Here is a 17347-nt window from a genome sequence, read left to right on the forward strand (position 1 = left end):
TCTACTTTGTAAAACAGTACAAACCTTTTGTGTAAAGAGCGGGGCATTGAGGAGGGAACAGCCCCTTTCATATAATTAGTAATTTCTGTTCGTTTTAAGTTTTAATGTCGCTCCTTACTTTCAGTGAAAAAGACTTGTTTTTTCCTTTTTTTAATTTCTGAACATTTGTGAATTAATGGGTGTTTTTATTTTGGCTCTTTGCACATGAATAATTAAAACAAAATTTGCATATTAATTTATTTTTTGGCTAAATGGCTTTCTCGTAGTTTTGATCGGACGAATAAAAAAAAAAAAAAAAAAAAAAAAACACAGGAGCAAGGGAGCAGGCCTAGTTACCCTCTAATTCTTTGGTTACTTAAAAAAGCAACTGGCCCCTGCTAGCGGCATGCGGCAGGCTTCTATATATGGATTCTCATTGTCCTTTGTATTTTCACCGCAATCAATTTGCTGTCTTTTCAAATTGAAGTTTTTCCAAAGATATTTGATTATTAAAGCAAATACAATTTATAACAATAATTTTGACTAAGCTTCAAACTTTTGGTTTTCTTTTTTAAGATTTTTGAATTGCTTTAATCCATTGTCAAAAATATATTCAAATATTTTTGCAATTAACAGTTTTTTACTCTTTAAAAAGTTTAATATAATTTAATAAGAGCCTCAATTTTCGCTTTTGCAAATTACTGAAATGAAAGCTTCCTTATATTGCAAAACATTTTATTACAATTTTAATATAATTTTATTTTATTGCAATTTTATTGTAATTCAATTATTGTAATGTAGATTGGATCTAGAAACTTCTACGGTTGGGCTCGCTGATATAATGAATCTAATAAAGCTATTTTTGCTACACTGCTTGCTTTTTTGGGGGTGTTTGTAACACTCCTGCCACGCGTTACTTTTGGGCTACGCGCCCCAGCAACATGTATGCAAGGTGCTAATTTTTAACTGCGTAAAACTTGTGGATATACAACAATCTTCGCTGTTCCATTTTCTGTTCATATAAATAGATGGTCCGGTTTACCGACTCTTGAGCATGCAACATATAGTTGTCCAAGGGAAAAATAATCCGTATTCAGATCTATACCGCATTTTTCTAATGATTGCCCTTGAGCTTTATTGATGGTGATTGCAAATGCTAATCAAATTGGGAATTGCAATCTTTTAAATTGAAAAGGCAGATCCGCTGGAATCATGGGAATGCGAGGAATAAGAACAGCCTCACCCTCGAAAGACACTGTCAATATTGTTGCCTTTATTATGTTTTCCATTGTTTTTTTTGTTTTGTTTTTTTTTACGGCAAGTCGTGCCGTTGCAAAGCTTTGCTGTGTGTTAATATTTCGCAACATTATTATTCGGACGCCTATTTTTGGTTGTAGCAAGTGTGGTGGAAACCCTGGGAGATCCAGCAAATCTAAAATTCTGATGGATAGTTAGCTGCTTCATTGGATTCCAGAACTATGTCGATTGACTTGTGAATGACTGCCTGGTCTTGAATCTTGGTCAGAATAATATTGTTGATTTCTTGGACGTCTTTGTTCTTGGCTGCCAGAATCGCTCGTTCACTTAGCCATTTATGATTTTTATAATTGATTAGAATATTTGGAAATACTTTTTCAACCAAATCATTTTTTGACGTCACTAAATTACAGATTTCGGGAGGCAGTTGTATACGTCCTGAAACTGAGTCAACTGGGAGCTTTCCGTTTCCAATTGCCAGCAATTGATCAGAAAATGTTTGACCAGAGCCATCGTTTTGCAATCGGACAAGCATATTTGTAGTTAATTTTAATGTCTTTACGTGTACCCATAAATTAGAATCTCTTAGGCAACCATTCATTTCTTCCGCAGGTTTCGTTCTAGGATTAACAGCTAATGTTTGCCTGATATCTCCCGCAAGCAATATTAATGTGCTGCCAAAGGGTTTGGAATTTCCTCGCAAATCCTGCAATGATCGGTCAAGAGCCTCTAGCAATTTTTTGTGTCCCATTGTGCTCTCGTCCCAAACAATAAGTTTGCATTGCTGCAATACTTTACCCATCTCAGATGATTTGGAAATATTGCACGTGGGAGTTTCTGTAGAATGTAAATTCAGAGGCAATTTCAAAGTGAAATGAGCAGTTCTTCCACCAGGCAGCAACATTGCAGCTATTCCGTACGACGCAAGGGCCAACGCTATGTCATTTTTGGATCGAATTGATGCCAGAATCAATCTTATTAGAAAAGTTTTGCCAGTACCTCCTGGCGCATCCAAGAAGAACATTTCTCCAACTTGGTTATCATTGCAATGCATTATCTGATCATAAATGCTTTTTTTTCAGACATTAACTTAGAAATATTTGTTTTTATAATATATAAGTCAAGAGATCAATCGTGTAGTAACTTTGTTCACGATCCAATTCTACACATGTAGAAATAGCAGCAGTACGATTAGGTGAAGACATTCTCAAATGCTTGAGAAGTTTGTTTGCCATAGAAAAGCACAAATCTTCAATCATAGCTAAAGTGAAGTTATAAATTTCTGTTGTCAAATTCAAGGTCATATCTGACCTCTCTAACCGTGTTGGGTGGAGTATATCCTCGGCCATTTGTGATTTGTATTTCTCCCATAACTCTGTGGGAGATGAAGCAGAGCAAGTTGTCAATATGATTCCAAATAATGCATGAATTTGACGTTTTGCACACGTCATTGATGCAGTTATCCCAGTGTCGGTCGTTTTCCAATAAATTCAGAGCTTGGCATGCACTACGGTAGGTGTCATGTATAGTACTGTTTACAGTTTTCAAATGCTCAAAAGACGTCGAGCCGGGTACATTAACCAAAAGAAGGTAGAGAAAGAAGCATTCATCTTGATTGGAGTGAATGGTGTAGTCTTCCTATCGTGGTTTCTTTGAAGATCTTAGGTTGGCCGTCGACTGACTCACCCCGTTTTTGACGTTCAAATAATTTCTTATTAGCATTCCATGTGTAATACATAGGCACTTTAGAATACAGCAGTTTTTGCAAAAGAATCATTTTGACATAACGCGAAGAAAGGAGTTTACGTTGTAGGCGGTGGATTCAGGCCTTCTGTTGCAAGTTGGATTCCAGAAAATAAACACGTTGACCGTTCTGTAAATGTACCCCTAAGTGAACAATAGCTGGACTTCGTTCATGTATCGGAAATGAAAGAATTCGCCATACAGCTTCATTACTGCTTATGTATCTCCCAGCCTGATATTGTGCGGCTTCATCTATATCACTGATTTTAGACTGCAAGCCAAAAACTGCCATGTCGCTACTTTTGTTGACGTATTTACATATGTGTTTGATTGCCTTTACGGAATTACAATATTCCACGTTTATGTGCGTTATGTGCGCATTGTTTGTTTTCGATAATAAAGGTGAATATGGCACGACCCACTGGTTATCTAGTTTGATGTAACGGTTATGCAACTTTATGATTGCTGATTTTCCGCCATCTTCGGTAGACCTTCTTCTATACAAAGGGTATCCATCATTGCCGGTAATTGTGTTAGGTACTAAAATTCAAGGATATTGTTTTGTGCACCTTCCTTTGTCCATGCATGGTGAATTTTCATTCACTTCACCGCAAGGTTTATGTATCATATTTTTTTTTACCACGATGTCATGTAAGCCCCTATCGACACCTACATCAGGTATTTCAGCGGAAATCACATTGTTGACGCAAATAGGACATTCCTAATCTGGCCCTTTTTCTTTGAGCCGCAAGCCTGGTTTTGCGTTGCTCTGGTGTTTCGTCCTGGTGTTCTTTTTTTGGTAACATAGTAGGATAATTTCTCTTTGACATTAATTGACGCTTTGACACTTTTTCTTTGAGCAGCAAGCATTCTATACTTCAACAATTTCTATTAAATTTCAAACTTTTGGTTTTCTTTTTTAAGGTTTTAGAATTGCTTTAATCCATTGTCAAAATATATTCAAATATTTGTGCATTTACCAGTTTTTTACTCTTAGAGCAATTTAATATGATCCTCAAGTTTTTTTTTGAATACTTTTTATTCGAAAAAAAAGTATTATTGAATACTTGATTAATATAGAGTGGTAGAAAAAATGTAAAAGAACTGAAACCTGTTTTTTTTTTAATGATTGCCATTGAGCTTAGTTTTTTCGTTTTTTTTTCTTTTTTATTTTTTTCCTTTTTTCAGTTTTTTTCTTTTTTGGTTTTTCTTTTTTTAGTTTTATTTCTTTTTATATTTTTTCTTTTTCTTTGGTTTTTGTCTTTTTCATTTTTTTTAAATTTTTTCAGTTTTTTCTTTTTTTTCCTTTTTTTATTCTTATTTTATTCTATTATTCTATTTATATTTTATTCTATTTTTATTCTCCAGTATTCCCTCTCTATACAACAAAAAATTTCAAGTAATAATAAAAATTTTAAGTCTAGTCTATAGTCCTAATACTATCAAAGTGGTTTCACTTCGAACTTATCTAAAAACTAATCATGACATGTCCTTTTCAGAACCAAAAAAAAAACAATCATCGGGCTGAACCTCTGTGCAGAAGTGTTACCAAATTAAACGAAAAGAAAAATTAGTTAACAATCCTAAAATGCTTTATTTTTATACTGTAACAGCGTTTCATCAGTTTGCTTTTAATGTACCTAAACTCCTATATTGTTTTGCGTTTTCAGTAAAGTGCTAATTTTCTATAATCCTACAAACTTAGGGAAATATGATTATTTAGTTTATTTGTACTAGTTTTATTGATATATGTTAGATCGACTGAGAAGCAATAATTTTTGTTCGTTTTAAGTTTCAAGTTCGCTCTTTATTTCCCTAAAAAAAAATTTGTTTTCTTCAAATTAATTATGTTGATTAAGGCACATGTTTGATCTATAGTCAGTGCTTTAATATTACGCTTGCTTTCGACGCTCCACTTCTGCTGGTGTCTCTAACCAAATCAAACAGTTCGTGGTAACGAACTATAGTAAGGAGTGACCCGGCTCAATAGTAACCAAAACTTTAAAAAATGGAATTTTTGTGCCAATAGTTAAATCAAAAGAATCACATTTTAATGCTGATTTTAAATATATAAGTTTCATCAAGATTAGTCTTACCTGTCAAAGTTACGAGCCTGAGAAGATTTGCCTGATTTTAGAAAATAGGGGGAATTACCCCCCAAAAGTCATACGATCTTAACGAAAATCCCACCATCAGATTCAGTGTATCAGATAACCTTATGTTTCAAGCCCCTATCTACAAAAATGTTGAATTTAGATTTTTTTGCCAGAAGACAAATCACGGATGCGTGTTTATTTGTTGTTTTGTTTTTTTTTTCCAGGGGTGATCGTATCGACTCAGTAGTCTTAGAATGTCACAAAAAGGCTCATTCTAACGGAAATTAAAAGTTCTAGTGCCCTTTTTAAGTGACCAAAAAATGGAGGGCACCTAGGCCCCTTCCCACGCTCATTTTCCCCCCAAAGTTACCGGATGAAAATTCTGTGATAACCATTTTATTCACCATAGTCGAATAACCTAATAACTATGTCTTTGGGAACGACTTACTCCCCCGAAGTCACCGTGGGAGGGGCTGCAAGTTACAAACTTTGACCTGTGTTTACATATGTAATGGGCACTGGGAAGTGTACAGACGTTTTCAGAGGGATTTTTTCGGTTTGGGGGGAGAGTTGAAGGGGGGTTACGTGGGAGGATACTTCAATGGAGCAATGTTTTATTGGGGAAGAGACTTTCCATGGAGCCGGCGCAGGATTTTCTAGCATTATTTAAAAAAAAAACAATGAAAAAACAAATATGAACAGTTTTTTCTACTGAAACTGAGGAGCAGCATTAAAACTTAAAACGAACAGAAATTATTACGCACATGAGGAGTTTACCTCCTCGTAATACCTCGCTCTTTACGCTAAAGTATTTTTAGTAATTTCAACTATTTATTCTACGGCCTTTGTGATTCAGGGGTTATTCTTAAGGAATTGGGACAAAATTTAAGCTTTAGTGCAAAGAGCGAGGTATCGACGAGGGATGAGCCCCTTCATATACGCAAGAAAAACATACGAATATAAAAGTTCGCTACGTAAGTTAATTCGTAAGTTACGTATATTTTTTACTTATGAAAACTTTGGTAAAAAATTAAAAGTTATAGTTGCCTTTTTAAGTAATCAAAAAATTGGAGGGCAACTAGGCCTCCTCTTTCGCTCATTTTTTCAAAATCTTCCGATTAAAATTATGAAAAAGCCATTTAGCCCCCAAAAAATTAGTATGCTAATTTCGTTTTAATTATCTATGCGTGGAGAGGCAAAATAAAAAAAAAATCATTAGTTAAGAAACGTCCAGAAATTAAACAAAAAAACAAGTTTTTTTTTAAAATGAAAGTAAGGAGCGACATTAAAACTTAAAACTAACAAAAATTACTCCGTATTTGAAAGGGGCTTTTCCTCCTCAACGCCCCACTCTTTACGCTAAGGTTTTTACTGTTTTAAAATGTAGAGTTAAGAGAGAGAAAAATGGAATGGATATGTGCCACCGTACTAAAAGGGATATATTACTAATATTTAATATAATATTATATTATATATATATTATTTATAATATAATTATATATTTTATATTATTTATATTATTATACTATATTATATTATTATTAATTTTATACTTATATTATATTATTGTATATATATATATATATATATATATATATATATATATATATATATATATATATATATATATATATATATATATATATATATATATATATATATATATATATATATATGTATTATATATTATATTTTATATCATGTAATATATTATAATATATAATATTATATAATATAAATACTAAAAGGGATTTGTTTTTATTTGTAGAGAAAAATGGAATGGATATGTGCCACCATACCACCCAACTTTTCTTGATGGCTGGACCCCTGACTATTCTGTGCAGCATGAGGAGCAGGTAACATATATCTAAACATTTGTATTTTTTTATGCTGTTTTAGTAAACAAAAAAGATAAGTGAATATCGAACGGATATTTTGAGCTACTTTCAGGGACGTGAGGTAGAGAGGACAGGGGGAGTAAACTCTCCTTTAATTTTACCCCCTCCCCACAGGTTTTGGAAATTCTTTCGGGGTCTTCGTAGGTCAAAAGAGTGCATTTGTCTCCCCCCGCCAATATTTTCACGAATTGACCTCCCCATGGTTGAATTGCGGTGTAGATTGTATATTTTTTTAAAACTTACTAATGTTACGATGTTAATACATCATAAATTTACAGATAACTTTTTTTTATGATGAATGGATATAGAAACTTGCAAAAAAACTTCCCGTTGAAACTGTACAGCTTGGAACTACATAATATCATATAAAAACTAATCAAAGCCTATAAGAAGGATTGGGCAATAAAAACTACATTTGTATATTTTGAAAATATCCGTTTCATTAAATAAATCTATTTTGATAATATTTGTTATTTTTGTACACTATAGGAAAAAATATGTAGCCACTTATGCTAATCAAATTCTTAACCTCAGCCAAAGTTTAGGGAAACTATCTGAAACTTTCCAAAACTGGAAACAGAAGTCTGACGTAATCCTTTTTACTGGAAAGGCTATTTCCTGATGAAATGAAGTTCTACTTGAAAATTCAAAGATCCAACCGTCTGAACAAATTATTTGTCTTGGCACTCCTATTGGGAATACAATTTCTCCCACTCGTCATCTGCCAACAGAGCACATCAAACACAACATATCAGCGTTATATGCTTCCACAGTCTCTGCTAAGCTTTGTTTCAATCGCCATTTGTCAATACTCTAGAGCTTGCTCTACCCCATATCCTCCACACTGCATCCTTCTGAAACCCCGCGGGTTTATTAAATAAATATAGAATACAGATCTCGCCCCGCTGCCCACGAGGCTCATACGCTTCGCTCTATAGGTAATGTTACCTGTAAGCAAGCCCACTTTACGCATTTTTAGTTTGCCCCATGGAGGAGGAGAGTCACCCAGAAATCGATGCGCTCCAAGAATTAGCATTTCTAAGTACTATAGTATGGAAAGCCTATGATACATTATAGAAAATACAATACAGCAGCAACAAAATAAAATTTTTGGATGAAAAATTAATAAAATCAAGTTCATAAAATCCATTTGTAAAAATTCTCCTAGAAAGCCTTTCACACTTGATCAGAGCTTGAAGCTCTATCTCCATTCCACATTTTTAGTCTGTGAATGATATGCTTAAGATGTAAGAGTTTACCATTCCTTAGAAGGTGTGGAGACCTTCCTATATAAAATATTTTCGACCAGATTAATTAATTACAATCAAAAAATGCCAGTATTATGATAAGTAGCCGCCTCTGAGAAGACATAAAACGAAGTGTTGGTGTCTACAATTACAACACTCACACAGCCTGTAGATTATTAATGCTGAGGAGAAAAAAAAAACACAATTAAAACAATAAAAAAAAATCAACAATCTTCAAAAAAGGCAAAAAATACGGAGTTCAATCACAAACGGTCCCTGACAATAAAAAAAAAAAAAAAAAAAAAAAAAAAAAACTGTGATCTGAAACACAAATTTGACGAAATATAAATAAATTAAGCATTGATAATTGGTTAGGAATAATAAAACAAAATTTCTTCTATTTCTAAACTGTCCCCCCCCTCCCCTAAAAAGCGATTTAATTTTTTTTAACAAATGACAAGTTTTTTGCTGGAGAGCGAACTAAATAGTTCAGAGTTTCAAAGAAATTTTTTGCTGTTTATTCATCTTGCTATTATGATCCAATGAGCGTTATATATCTTTCTAGGACAACAAACCACCATCCAGTCTTCGCAGCTTATCGCCTGCTTCTTCTCTTCTGTCTTTCGATACAACAACAACATCCCCTAACCCAGTCCCTATGAAGACAAAACCAAACTGGGCAGAAGACCTAAAAAACAGAGATGTGAAAGTGCTGGAGGTGCAAGAGAGTAAATTTGGAAAGGAGCCAAGAGAGCTCACTGTTATTAAAGGAGAGCTCCTTGAGGCTAGTATATTTATTTTATTCATATTCTTTATAAAAGCTCGTAAAGAAAGACTTAAGGGAAATGAGAACTTCCTGGGAGTGTACAAAAGAGGAAGGTTTTGAATAGATTCGGATGAAGGAGGAGCTTGCGTTGCTGTGTCGGCATCAGGTGGTTTTGTGCTGCGGAAGATCAAACAGTTCGTGGCAACGAACTGTAGTAAGGAGCAATGCGGCTCAATAGTAAACGAAACTTTAAAAATGGAATTTTGATAATAAGAGATACATTAAAATAATTAAATTTTTATGCTGATTTTAAATATATAAGTTTCATCAAATTAAATCTTACTCATCAAAAGCTACGAGCCTGAGAAAATTTGGCTTGTTTTGGAAAATAGGGACCCCCCCCCAAAGTCACAGGATCTTAACGAAAGTCACACCATCACATTCAGCATATCAGAGAACCCTACTCTACAAGTTTCAAGCTCCTATCTACAAAAATGTGGAACTTAGTATTTTTCGCCGAAAGACCGATCACGGGTACGTGTTTATTTGTTTGTTTGTTTGTTATTTTTTTTTTTCCCAGGGATGATTGTGTCGACCTAGTAGTTCTAGAATGTCGCAAGAGGATTCATGCCAACAAAAATTGAAAGTTCTAGTGCCCTTTTTAAGTGACCAAAAAAATTTGAGGGCACCTAGGCTCACGCTCATTGTTTTGAAAAGTCAACGGATCAAAATTTTGAGATAGCCATTTTGTTCAGCATAGTCGAAAAACATAGTAAATATGTCTTTGGGGCTGACTTACTCCCCTACAGTCCCCGGGGGAGGGGCTGTGAGCTACAAGCTTTGACCAGTGTTTACATACAGTAATGGCTATTTTGAAGTGTACAGACCTTTTCAGGAGGATTTTTTGGTTGGGGGGTTGAGGGGAGGAGGATACGCGGGAGGATCTTCCTTTGGAGGAACTCTTCATGGGAAAAGAGAAATTCCATGAAGGGGGCGCATGATTTTCTAGCATTATTTAAAAAAAATGAAAAAATAAATATGAAAAAGTTTTTTCCACTGAAAGTAAGGACCAGCATAAAAACTTAAAACCAACAAAGATTTTGACACATATTGGGAGTTCATCTCTTCCTAAATACCTCGCTCTTTACGCTAAAGTATTTTTCGTAATTTCAACTATTTATTCTACAGCCTTTGTGATTCAGGGGGTCAATCTTAAAGAATCGGGACAAAATAAAGCTTTAGTGTAAAGAGCGAGGTATTAACGAGGGGGCAAACCCCTCATATACATAATAAAAACATACGAATATAGAAGTTCGTTACGTAAGTTAATTTGTAAGTTACGAAACATGCATTAATTCAAAAACGTTCTGAAATTAAATAAAAAAAGACAAGTTTTTTTAACTGAAAGTAAGGAGCGACATTAAAGCTTAAAACGAACAGAAATTACTCCGTGTATGAAAGGGGCTGTTTCCATCCTCAACGTCCCGCTCTTCACGCTAAAGTTATTTACTGTTTTACAAAGTAGAATTGAGAGAAAGAGTCAAACTTTAGCGTAAAGACGCGGGACGTTGAGGAGGAAAACAGCCCCTTTCATGCACAGAGTAATTTCTGTTCGTTTAGGTTTTACTGTCGCTCCTTACTTTCAGTTAAAAAAACTTGTTTTTTTTTAACTTAATTGCTAGTAGTAGCGGTGTACAAAATCAAACCGTTTCTGAGTATTTGCCTGAGTTTTTGTCAGCTGCAAGGAAATGACAGTCCGCTCTATGTCGTATTAAATAAAAAAACGAGTTTTTTTTAACAGAAAGTAAGGAGCGACATTAAAACTTAAAACGAACAGAAATTACTCCTTATATGAAAGGGGCTTTTCCCCCTCAACGCCTCACTCCTTACGCTAAAGTTTGACTCTTTCTCTTCACTCTACTTTTTAAAACAGTAAAAAACTTTAACGTAAAGAGCCGGGCGTTGAGGAGGAAAAGCCCCTTTCATATACGGAGTAATTTCTGTTCGTTTTATGTTTTAATGTCGCTCCTTAATTTCTGTTAAAAAAACTTGTCTTTTTTTTATTTAATTTCTGAACGTTATTGAATTAATGCATGTTTGATTTTGGCCCTCCACAAATGAATAATTAAAACAAAATTTGCATTTTAATTTTTTTTGGATAAATGACTTTTCCATAGTATTAATCGGAAGATTTAGAGAAAAAAAAAAAGGAGAAGTGGAGGAGGCCTAGTTGCCCCCCAATTTCTTAATTACTTAAAGAGGCAACTAGAACTTCTAATTTTTTACGAACATTTTCATTAGAAAAAAAATATACGTAACTTACGAATTAACTTACATAACGAATTTCTATATACGTATGTTTTTATTACGTATATGAGGGGGTTCACCCCCTCGTAAACACCTCGCTCTTTAAAATAAAGCTTAAATTCTGTCCCAATTCGTTAAAAATGACCCTGAATCACAAAGGCCGTAGAATAAATAGTTGAAATGACTAAAAATACTTTAGCGTAAAGAGCGAGGTATTACGAGGAGGTGAACCCCTCGTATGCGTAATAATTTCTGTTCTTTTTAAGTTTTAATGCTGCTATTTACTTGCAGTTGAAAAAACTTTTCATATTTATTTTTTCATTGTTTTTTAAGTAATGCTAAAAAATCCTGCGTCCCCTTCATTGAAATTCTCTTCCCCCATGTCAAATTCCCCCATGGAAAGATCTTCCCATGTAACCCACCCCTCAGATTCTCTCCCCCCCCACCAAAACCAAAAAAAATCCCCTTGAAAACGTCTGTAAACTTCCCAATAACCATTACTATATGTAAACACTGGTCAAAGTTTGTAACTTAGAGCCCCTCCCACGGGGACTGTGGGTGAGTTAGTCGTCCCCAAAGACATAATAAAATCAGCATAGAATGGCTATCTCAGGTCTTCGTCGTTATTTGGTGACTTTGGGGAAAACATGAGCGTGGGAGGGGGCCTAGGTGCCCTCCAATTTTCGGCCACTTAAAAATGGAACTAGAACTTTTAATTTCCGTTATAATGAGCCCCCTTGCAACATTCTAGGACCACTGTGTCGATACTATCACCCCTGAAAAAAAAACGCACCCGTGATAGGTCTTCTGGCAAAAAAAAAGAATATCCTTGTAGATCAGAGCTTGAAACTTCTTAAATGGGGTTCTCTGATACGCTGAATACGATGGTGTGATTTTAAGATTCTATGACATTTAGGGGGTGTTTTTCTCTTTTTCTAAAATAAGGCAAATTTTCTCAGGCTCGTAACTTTTGATGGGTAATGACTAAACTTGATGAAACTTATATTTTTAAAATCAGCATTAAAATACAATTCTTTTCATGTAATTATTGGCATCAAAATTTCATTTTTTAGAGTTTCTGTTACTATTGAGCCTTACTTACAGTACTTACTTATCTTACTACAGTTCGTTACCCCGAACTGTTTGATACTCAAGGCTCTTCTATTAGAATAATTAAAGAGTATTGACCGCATGGTACACTCCATGTCCCTATTCCTTATTTTTCTTTATTTATTTGTTTTATTATTTTTATTCCTTATTTGTGTCCCCATCATTTATTCTATAAATAAAAAAAACTAGTTTTTTTTTTAACAAAAAGTAATGAGTGACATTAAAACTTAAAACGAACAGAAATTACTCCTTGTATGAAAGGGGATGTTCCCTTCTCAACGCCCCGCTCTTTACGCTAAAGTTTGACTCTTTCTTTCCATTCTACTTTATTAAACAGTAAAAACCTTTAGCGCAAAGAGCGGGGCGTTGAGAAGGGAGCATCACCTTTCATACACGGAGTAATTTCTGTTCGTTTTAAGTTTTAATGTCATACACTACTTTCTGTTAAAAAAAAACTAGTTTTTTATTTATTTATAGAATAAAGAATGGAGACACAAATAAATAAAGAAAGGAACATCCCATTTCATACACGGAGTAATTTCTGTTCATTTGAAGTTTTAATGTCGCTTTACTTTCAGTTAAAAAAAAACTAGTTTTTTTTATTTAATTTCTGAACATTTTTGAATTAATGCATGTTTGATTTTGGCTCTCCGCACATAAATTATTAATATAAAATTTGCAAATAAATTCTTTTTTTTTGGCTAAATTGCTTCCTCTTAGTTTTGATCAGACAACTTTGAGAAACAAGGGTAGGGGAAGGAGGCCTAGTTGCCCTCCAATTTTTCGGTTACTTAAAAAGGCAACTAGAACTTTTAATTTTTAACAAACTTTTTTATTAGTAAAAAATATAGTAACTTAAGAATTGCCTTACGTAACAAACTTCTATATTCTTATATTTTTATTATGTATATGAGGGGGTTTGTCCCCTCGTCAATGCCTCGCTCTTTACACTAAGTTTAAGTGTTGTCCCTATTCTCTAAGAATAACCCCTGAATCAGAAAAGCCGTAGAATAAATAGTTGAAATTACTAAAAATACTTTAGCATAAAGAGCAAGGTATTTAGGAGGAGAATAACCCCTCATATGCGTAATAATATCTGTTCGTTTTAAGTTTTAATGCTATTCCTTACTTTCAATTGAAAAAACTTTTTCATGTTTATTTTTTCATTGTTTATTTTTTTATAGTAATGCTAGAAAATCCTGTGCCCCCTTCATTGAATTTTTCTTCCCCATGACATATTCCTCCAAAGAAAGATCCTCCCATATATCCCCCTCCCCTGAACCCCCTCCCCTCAGCCTCTCCAAAAAACCAAAACAAATCCCCCTTAAAACGTCTGTACACTTCCCAATAACCATTACTGTATGTAAACACTGGTCAAAATTTGTTAATTGCAGCCCCTCCCCCGGGGACTGTGTGGGAGTACGTCATCCCCAAAGACATAGTTATTATGATTTTCGACTATGGTGAACAAAATGGCTATCTCAAAATTCCGATCTGTTGACTTTGGGAAAAAATGAGCCTGGGAGGGGGCCTAAGTGCCTTCCGATATTTTGGTCACTTAAAAAGGGCACTTGAACTTTTCGTTTCCGTTAGAATGAGCCCTCTTGCGATATTCTAGGACCACTTGGTCGATACAATGACCCCTGGGAAAAAAACTAGAGCTAAAAGCTCATATGGCACTTGTGACGAGGCCGGACAAGCCAAGAGCTTGTCCGGAATGAGGCAGACTCTGTCTGCTGACCACGTGCCTCTGGATTTGGGGTTTCTCCCCTAACTAAACACTCCGATCAGGACGGTCGCAACCTCATGTGGTGGGTGGAGCCCACCCCGGAAATCTCAGTACCTAGGTTTAACCTAGCTCTAATCAGATTCCAGGCCTAGGGTTGGTTGGGCTAGCGACCCTCCACCCGAAAATTAAGTGCTACGAAAAGTGACAATATAGCCTCGGACCCGGATTCCCTTTTAAGATCTCGACCATTGCGCGTCAATGGACATGCTGACGACGTCAGAAAGACTGACAGACTAAACCTTATGGACCGAAGGGGGCTACGAATAGCCACCTGGAAGGTCTTGACTTTGAATGCACCTGTGTCAAAGAACCTACTCTCTGAAGAACGCAAGAATAAAGTCTCAATTGCAGGTCTTACAGAAACACGTCTTACCGGAAGCGGAGAAGAGCGAATAGGTAACAGTGACTCATTGCTATGGTCTGGAGGAAGCTCGAGAAGGAATGGCCTAGCACTAAATAGCCTTACAAGAAAGACCTTACTTTTACACGAAGCTGTATCGGAAAGATTGATGAAGGCCCGCTTTGGACACAAGCATGGCAAGATGACCATGCCCCGACCAATGATTCTGATGATGCAACTAAGGAGGATTTCTACTCTGCTTTGTCCAGATGCCTTGCAACAGTAACCCCCCATGATATAACTGTTCTCCTTAGCGACTTTAATGCGACAGTGCGCGATGATATGGGTTTATGGCGTGGCACAGTTGGTCCTGTATCCCCCGACCCACTTAAGGACAATGGGCTCCACTTACTTGAACTGTGCTGATCTCACGACCTACTTCCCTCAACACCTACTTCCAACGCAAAACTATTCATCAGTACACGTGGTATAGTAATGACAGTCGTACAAAGAAGATGATTGACTACGTCATTATGTCCAAACGCTGGAGATCATTGGTGAAGAACTGCAGAACTTACAGATCAGCAGAGCTTGGAAGCGCAGACCAAAGGCTTGTGTGCGCCGATCTTAGGCTTCGCCTCCAAGTACAATGATCGAAAAGAAAACCCGTCGCTGCAGATATTGGGAAACTAAAGGAACCAGATACTTGCCAGAAGTACAGTATCGAGATATCGAATCGCTTCGAGGCCCTTGGCTCACTTAATAGCAGCGAAGATCTCTGGAAGCATTTTAAATTGTAGACCAGTGAAGCAGCACAACTAGTGCTTGGCAAGAGGAGTTATCCAAAGAAATCGTGTCTAACTAATGAAACACTGCAAGTCATAGAGCAAAGACGGAAGGCAAGACCTCTTGGGGACATGACCACATATCGGAGGCTCAATGGAGTAAGGAACAGACTCATTCACCGGGATAGAACCCAGTTTGTTGCAAGGAAAGCCGATGAAATTGAGCTAGCTGCAAAAAAGAAAGACATGGGCAGCCTATTCAAGCATCTCCGAGACCTCACTGAAAATAAAACTCCCACCTTGGGTCCTGTCCTGTCCAGGGATGGTGCACTTCTCTCTGACGAAGGTTCTTGTCTTGAGCGGTGGAAGGACCACTTCTGTTCGCTCCTCAACAATACTGGCCCATCTGCGCCTCCTAATGATAGTCCCAGCCAACCTTGCAGTCAAAGACCTGGAACAGATGTTCCTCCAGATGAGCCTTTCAGCCCCTCAGAAATTGGAAATGCAGTAAAAAGACTCAAGAATAATAAAGCTGCTGGTATCAGTGGCTTAAACTCAGAGCTGCTAAAATATGGAGGTCCTGCAATGCTCTTGTTTCTACACACCCTGTTCTCTACAATCTGGCAAACAGAGATAATTCCCGAGGATTGGCGGAAGGGTGTCATCATCCCCTTATGGAAGAGAACAGGCTCGAGAAACGACTGCTCCAGCTACCGGGGAATAATCCTACTGTCAATCCCTGGCAAACCGTTTTCAATGGTCCTGCTGGATCGATGTCGGAGCATCATTCAAAAATCCGGCGACAGGAGCAAGCTGGTTTTATGTCAGATCGTTCAACCATCGAGTAGATTTTCACGATTCGACAAATAGTAGAGAAGACCACAGAGTTCCGACAGAAAGCATTTATTGCCTTCGTTGACCTCCGTGCTGCATTTGACTCAGTCGATCGAAAAGCTCTTTGGCGGATTCTAGAGTCGACTGGCCTACCCGAGAAATATTGCAGACTTCTCAAGGCGCTGCACCATGGGACGGAGAGCTGTGTACAAGTAAATGGTCGGCGCAGCCCGTTCTTTCAAATCACGACAGGGGTGCGCCAAGGATGTGCAGTGGCCCCAGAGCTCTTCAATGCCATCATAGATTACGTTATGAAAAAAATCACTTCACGTCTCAGCTTTGGGCTCAAATTAAGAGATCATAGCATCTCAGATGTCAATTTTGCCGATGACTTGGCCATTCTGGCGGACTCCATGGAGCAGCTGCTGGAAGCGCTCCAAATTCTGCGAGAAGAGGCTGCCAAATTAGGACTGCATATAGACTGGAGCAAAATTAAAATTATGGCCATAGACCCGTTTTCTCCTGCTGTTAACTCTCCAGTTAGCCTGGACAGCACCACTAGCATCGAGGTTGTTAAAGACTTCACCTACCTGGGCTCCGTAATTTCTTCAAATGGCTCACTTCTCCCTGAGCTGCAGGCAAGATTATCTAAAGCGTCTTATGTCATGGGTAGACTGAATCGTCCCTCTGGCGAAAATCAAATATCAGTCGCAAAACGAAACTGAGGATCTTCAACGCTCTAGTCGGCTCTGTGATGCTTTACGGAGCTGAGACATGGCAAGCATCAGCTGCAACCCTCAAGAAAATAGACGTATTTCATGCAAAGAGCCTGAGGAGGATTGAGGGCCTACGATGGTCCGACATCGTCAGCAATGAAAAGCTTCTGCAGCTCACAAAGCAGTCTTGGTTTTTGACTCAAGCAGCCGAGCGAACCTTACGATGGTTCGGGCATCTGCTTAATGCCACCACATCTACCCACAAAGATGATCTATGACTTCGACCCTATCAAAGTTGGTTGGAAGCGACCTCACGGCCGACCGAAGACATGTGGGTCCGACAGCCTGTCCAAGTTCTTGGCGATGGCAAACATCAAACAGGGCAAAGAGTAAATACTCGCCATGGACCGAAGTGGGTGGAGGAGGCAGACGTCACTCTCTACGCCGAGCAGTGCACGGCAGGAGACTTAAGTCAAAGTA

The 17347-nt window shown here is 37.0% G+C and overlaps 1 protein-coding gene and 1 long non-coding RNA gene across 3 annotated transcripts in view; one reads left to right on the forward strand and one right to left on the reverse strand.

Moving 5' to 3' along the window:
* Window positions 1-17347, reverse strand: part of LOC136032731 (uncharacterized) — a 306662-nt gene that overhangs the window by 197783 nt on the left and 91532 nt on the right. The window lies entirely within an intron of this gene.
* LOC136032723 (epidermal growth factor receptor kinase substrate 8-like) overlaps window positions 1-17347 on the forward strand; it is a 122906-nt gene that overhangs the window by 71342 nt on the left and 34217 nt on the right. For both annotated transcript variants that reach the window (XM_065713038.1, XM_065713039.1), the window contains exons 7-8: window positions 6844-6931; window positions 8786-9004. In XM_065713038.1, the coding sequence (XP_065569110.1) occupies window positions 6844-6931; window positions 8786-9004 (307 nt within the window). The remainder of the gene's footprint in view (window positions 1-6843; window positions 6932-8785; window positions 9005-17347) is intronic.

The sequence above is a fragment of the Artemia franciscana genome, chromosome 11, assembly GCF_032884065.1.
Source record: "Artemia franciscana chromosome 11, ASM3288406v1, whole genome shotgun sequence".
NCBI classification, from domain to species: Eukaryota; Metazoa; Arthropoda; class Branchiopoda; order Anostraca; family Artemiidae; genus Artemia; species Artemia franciscana.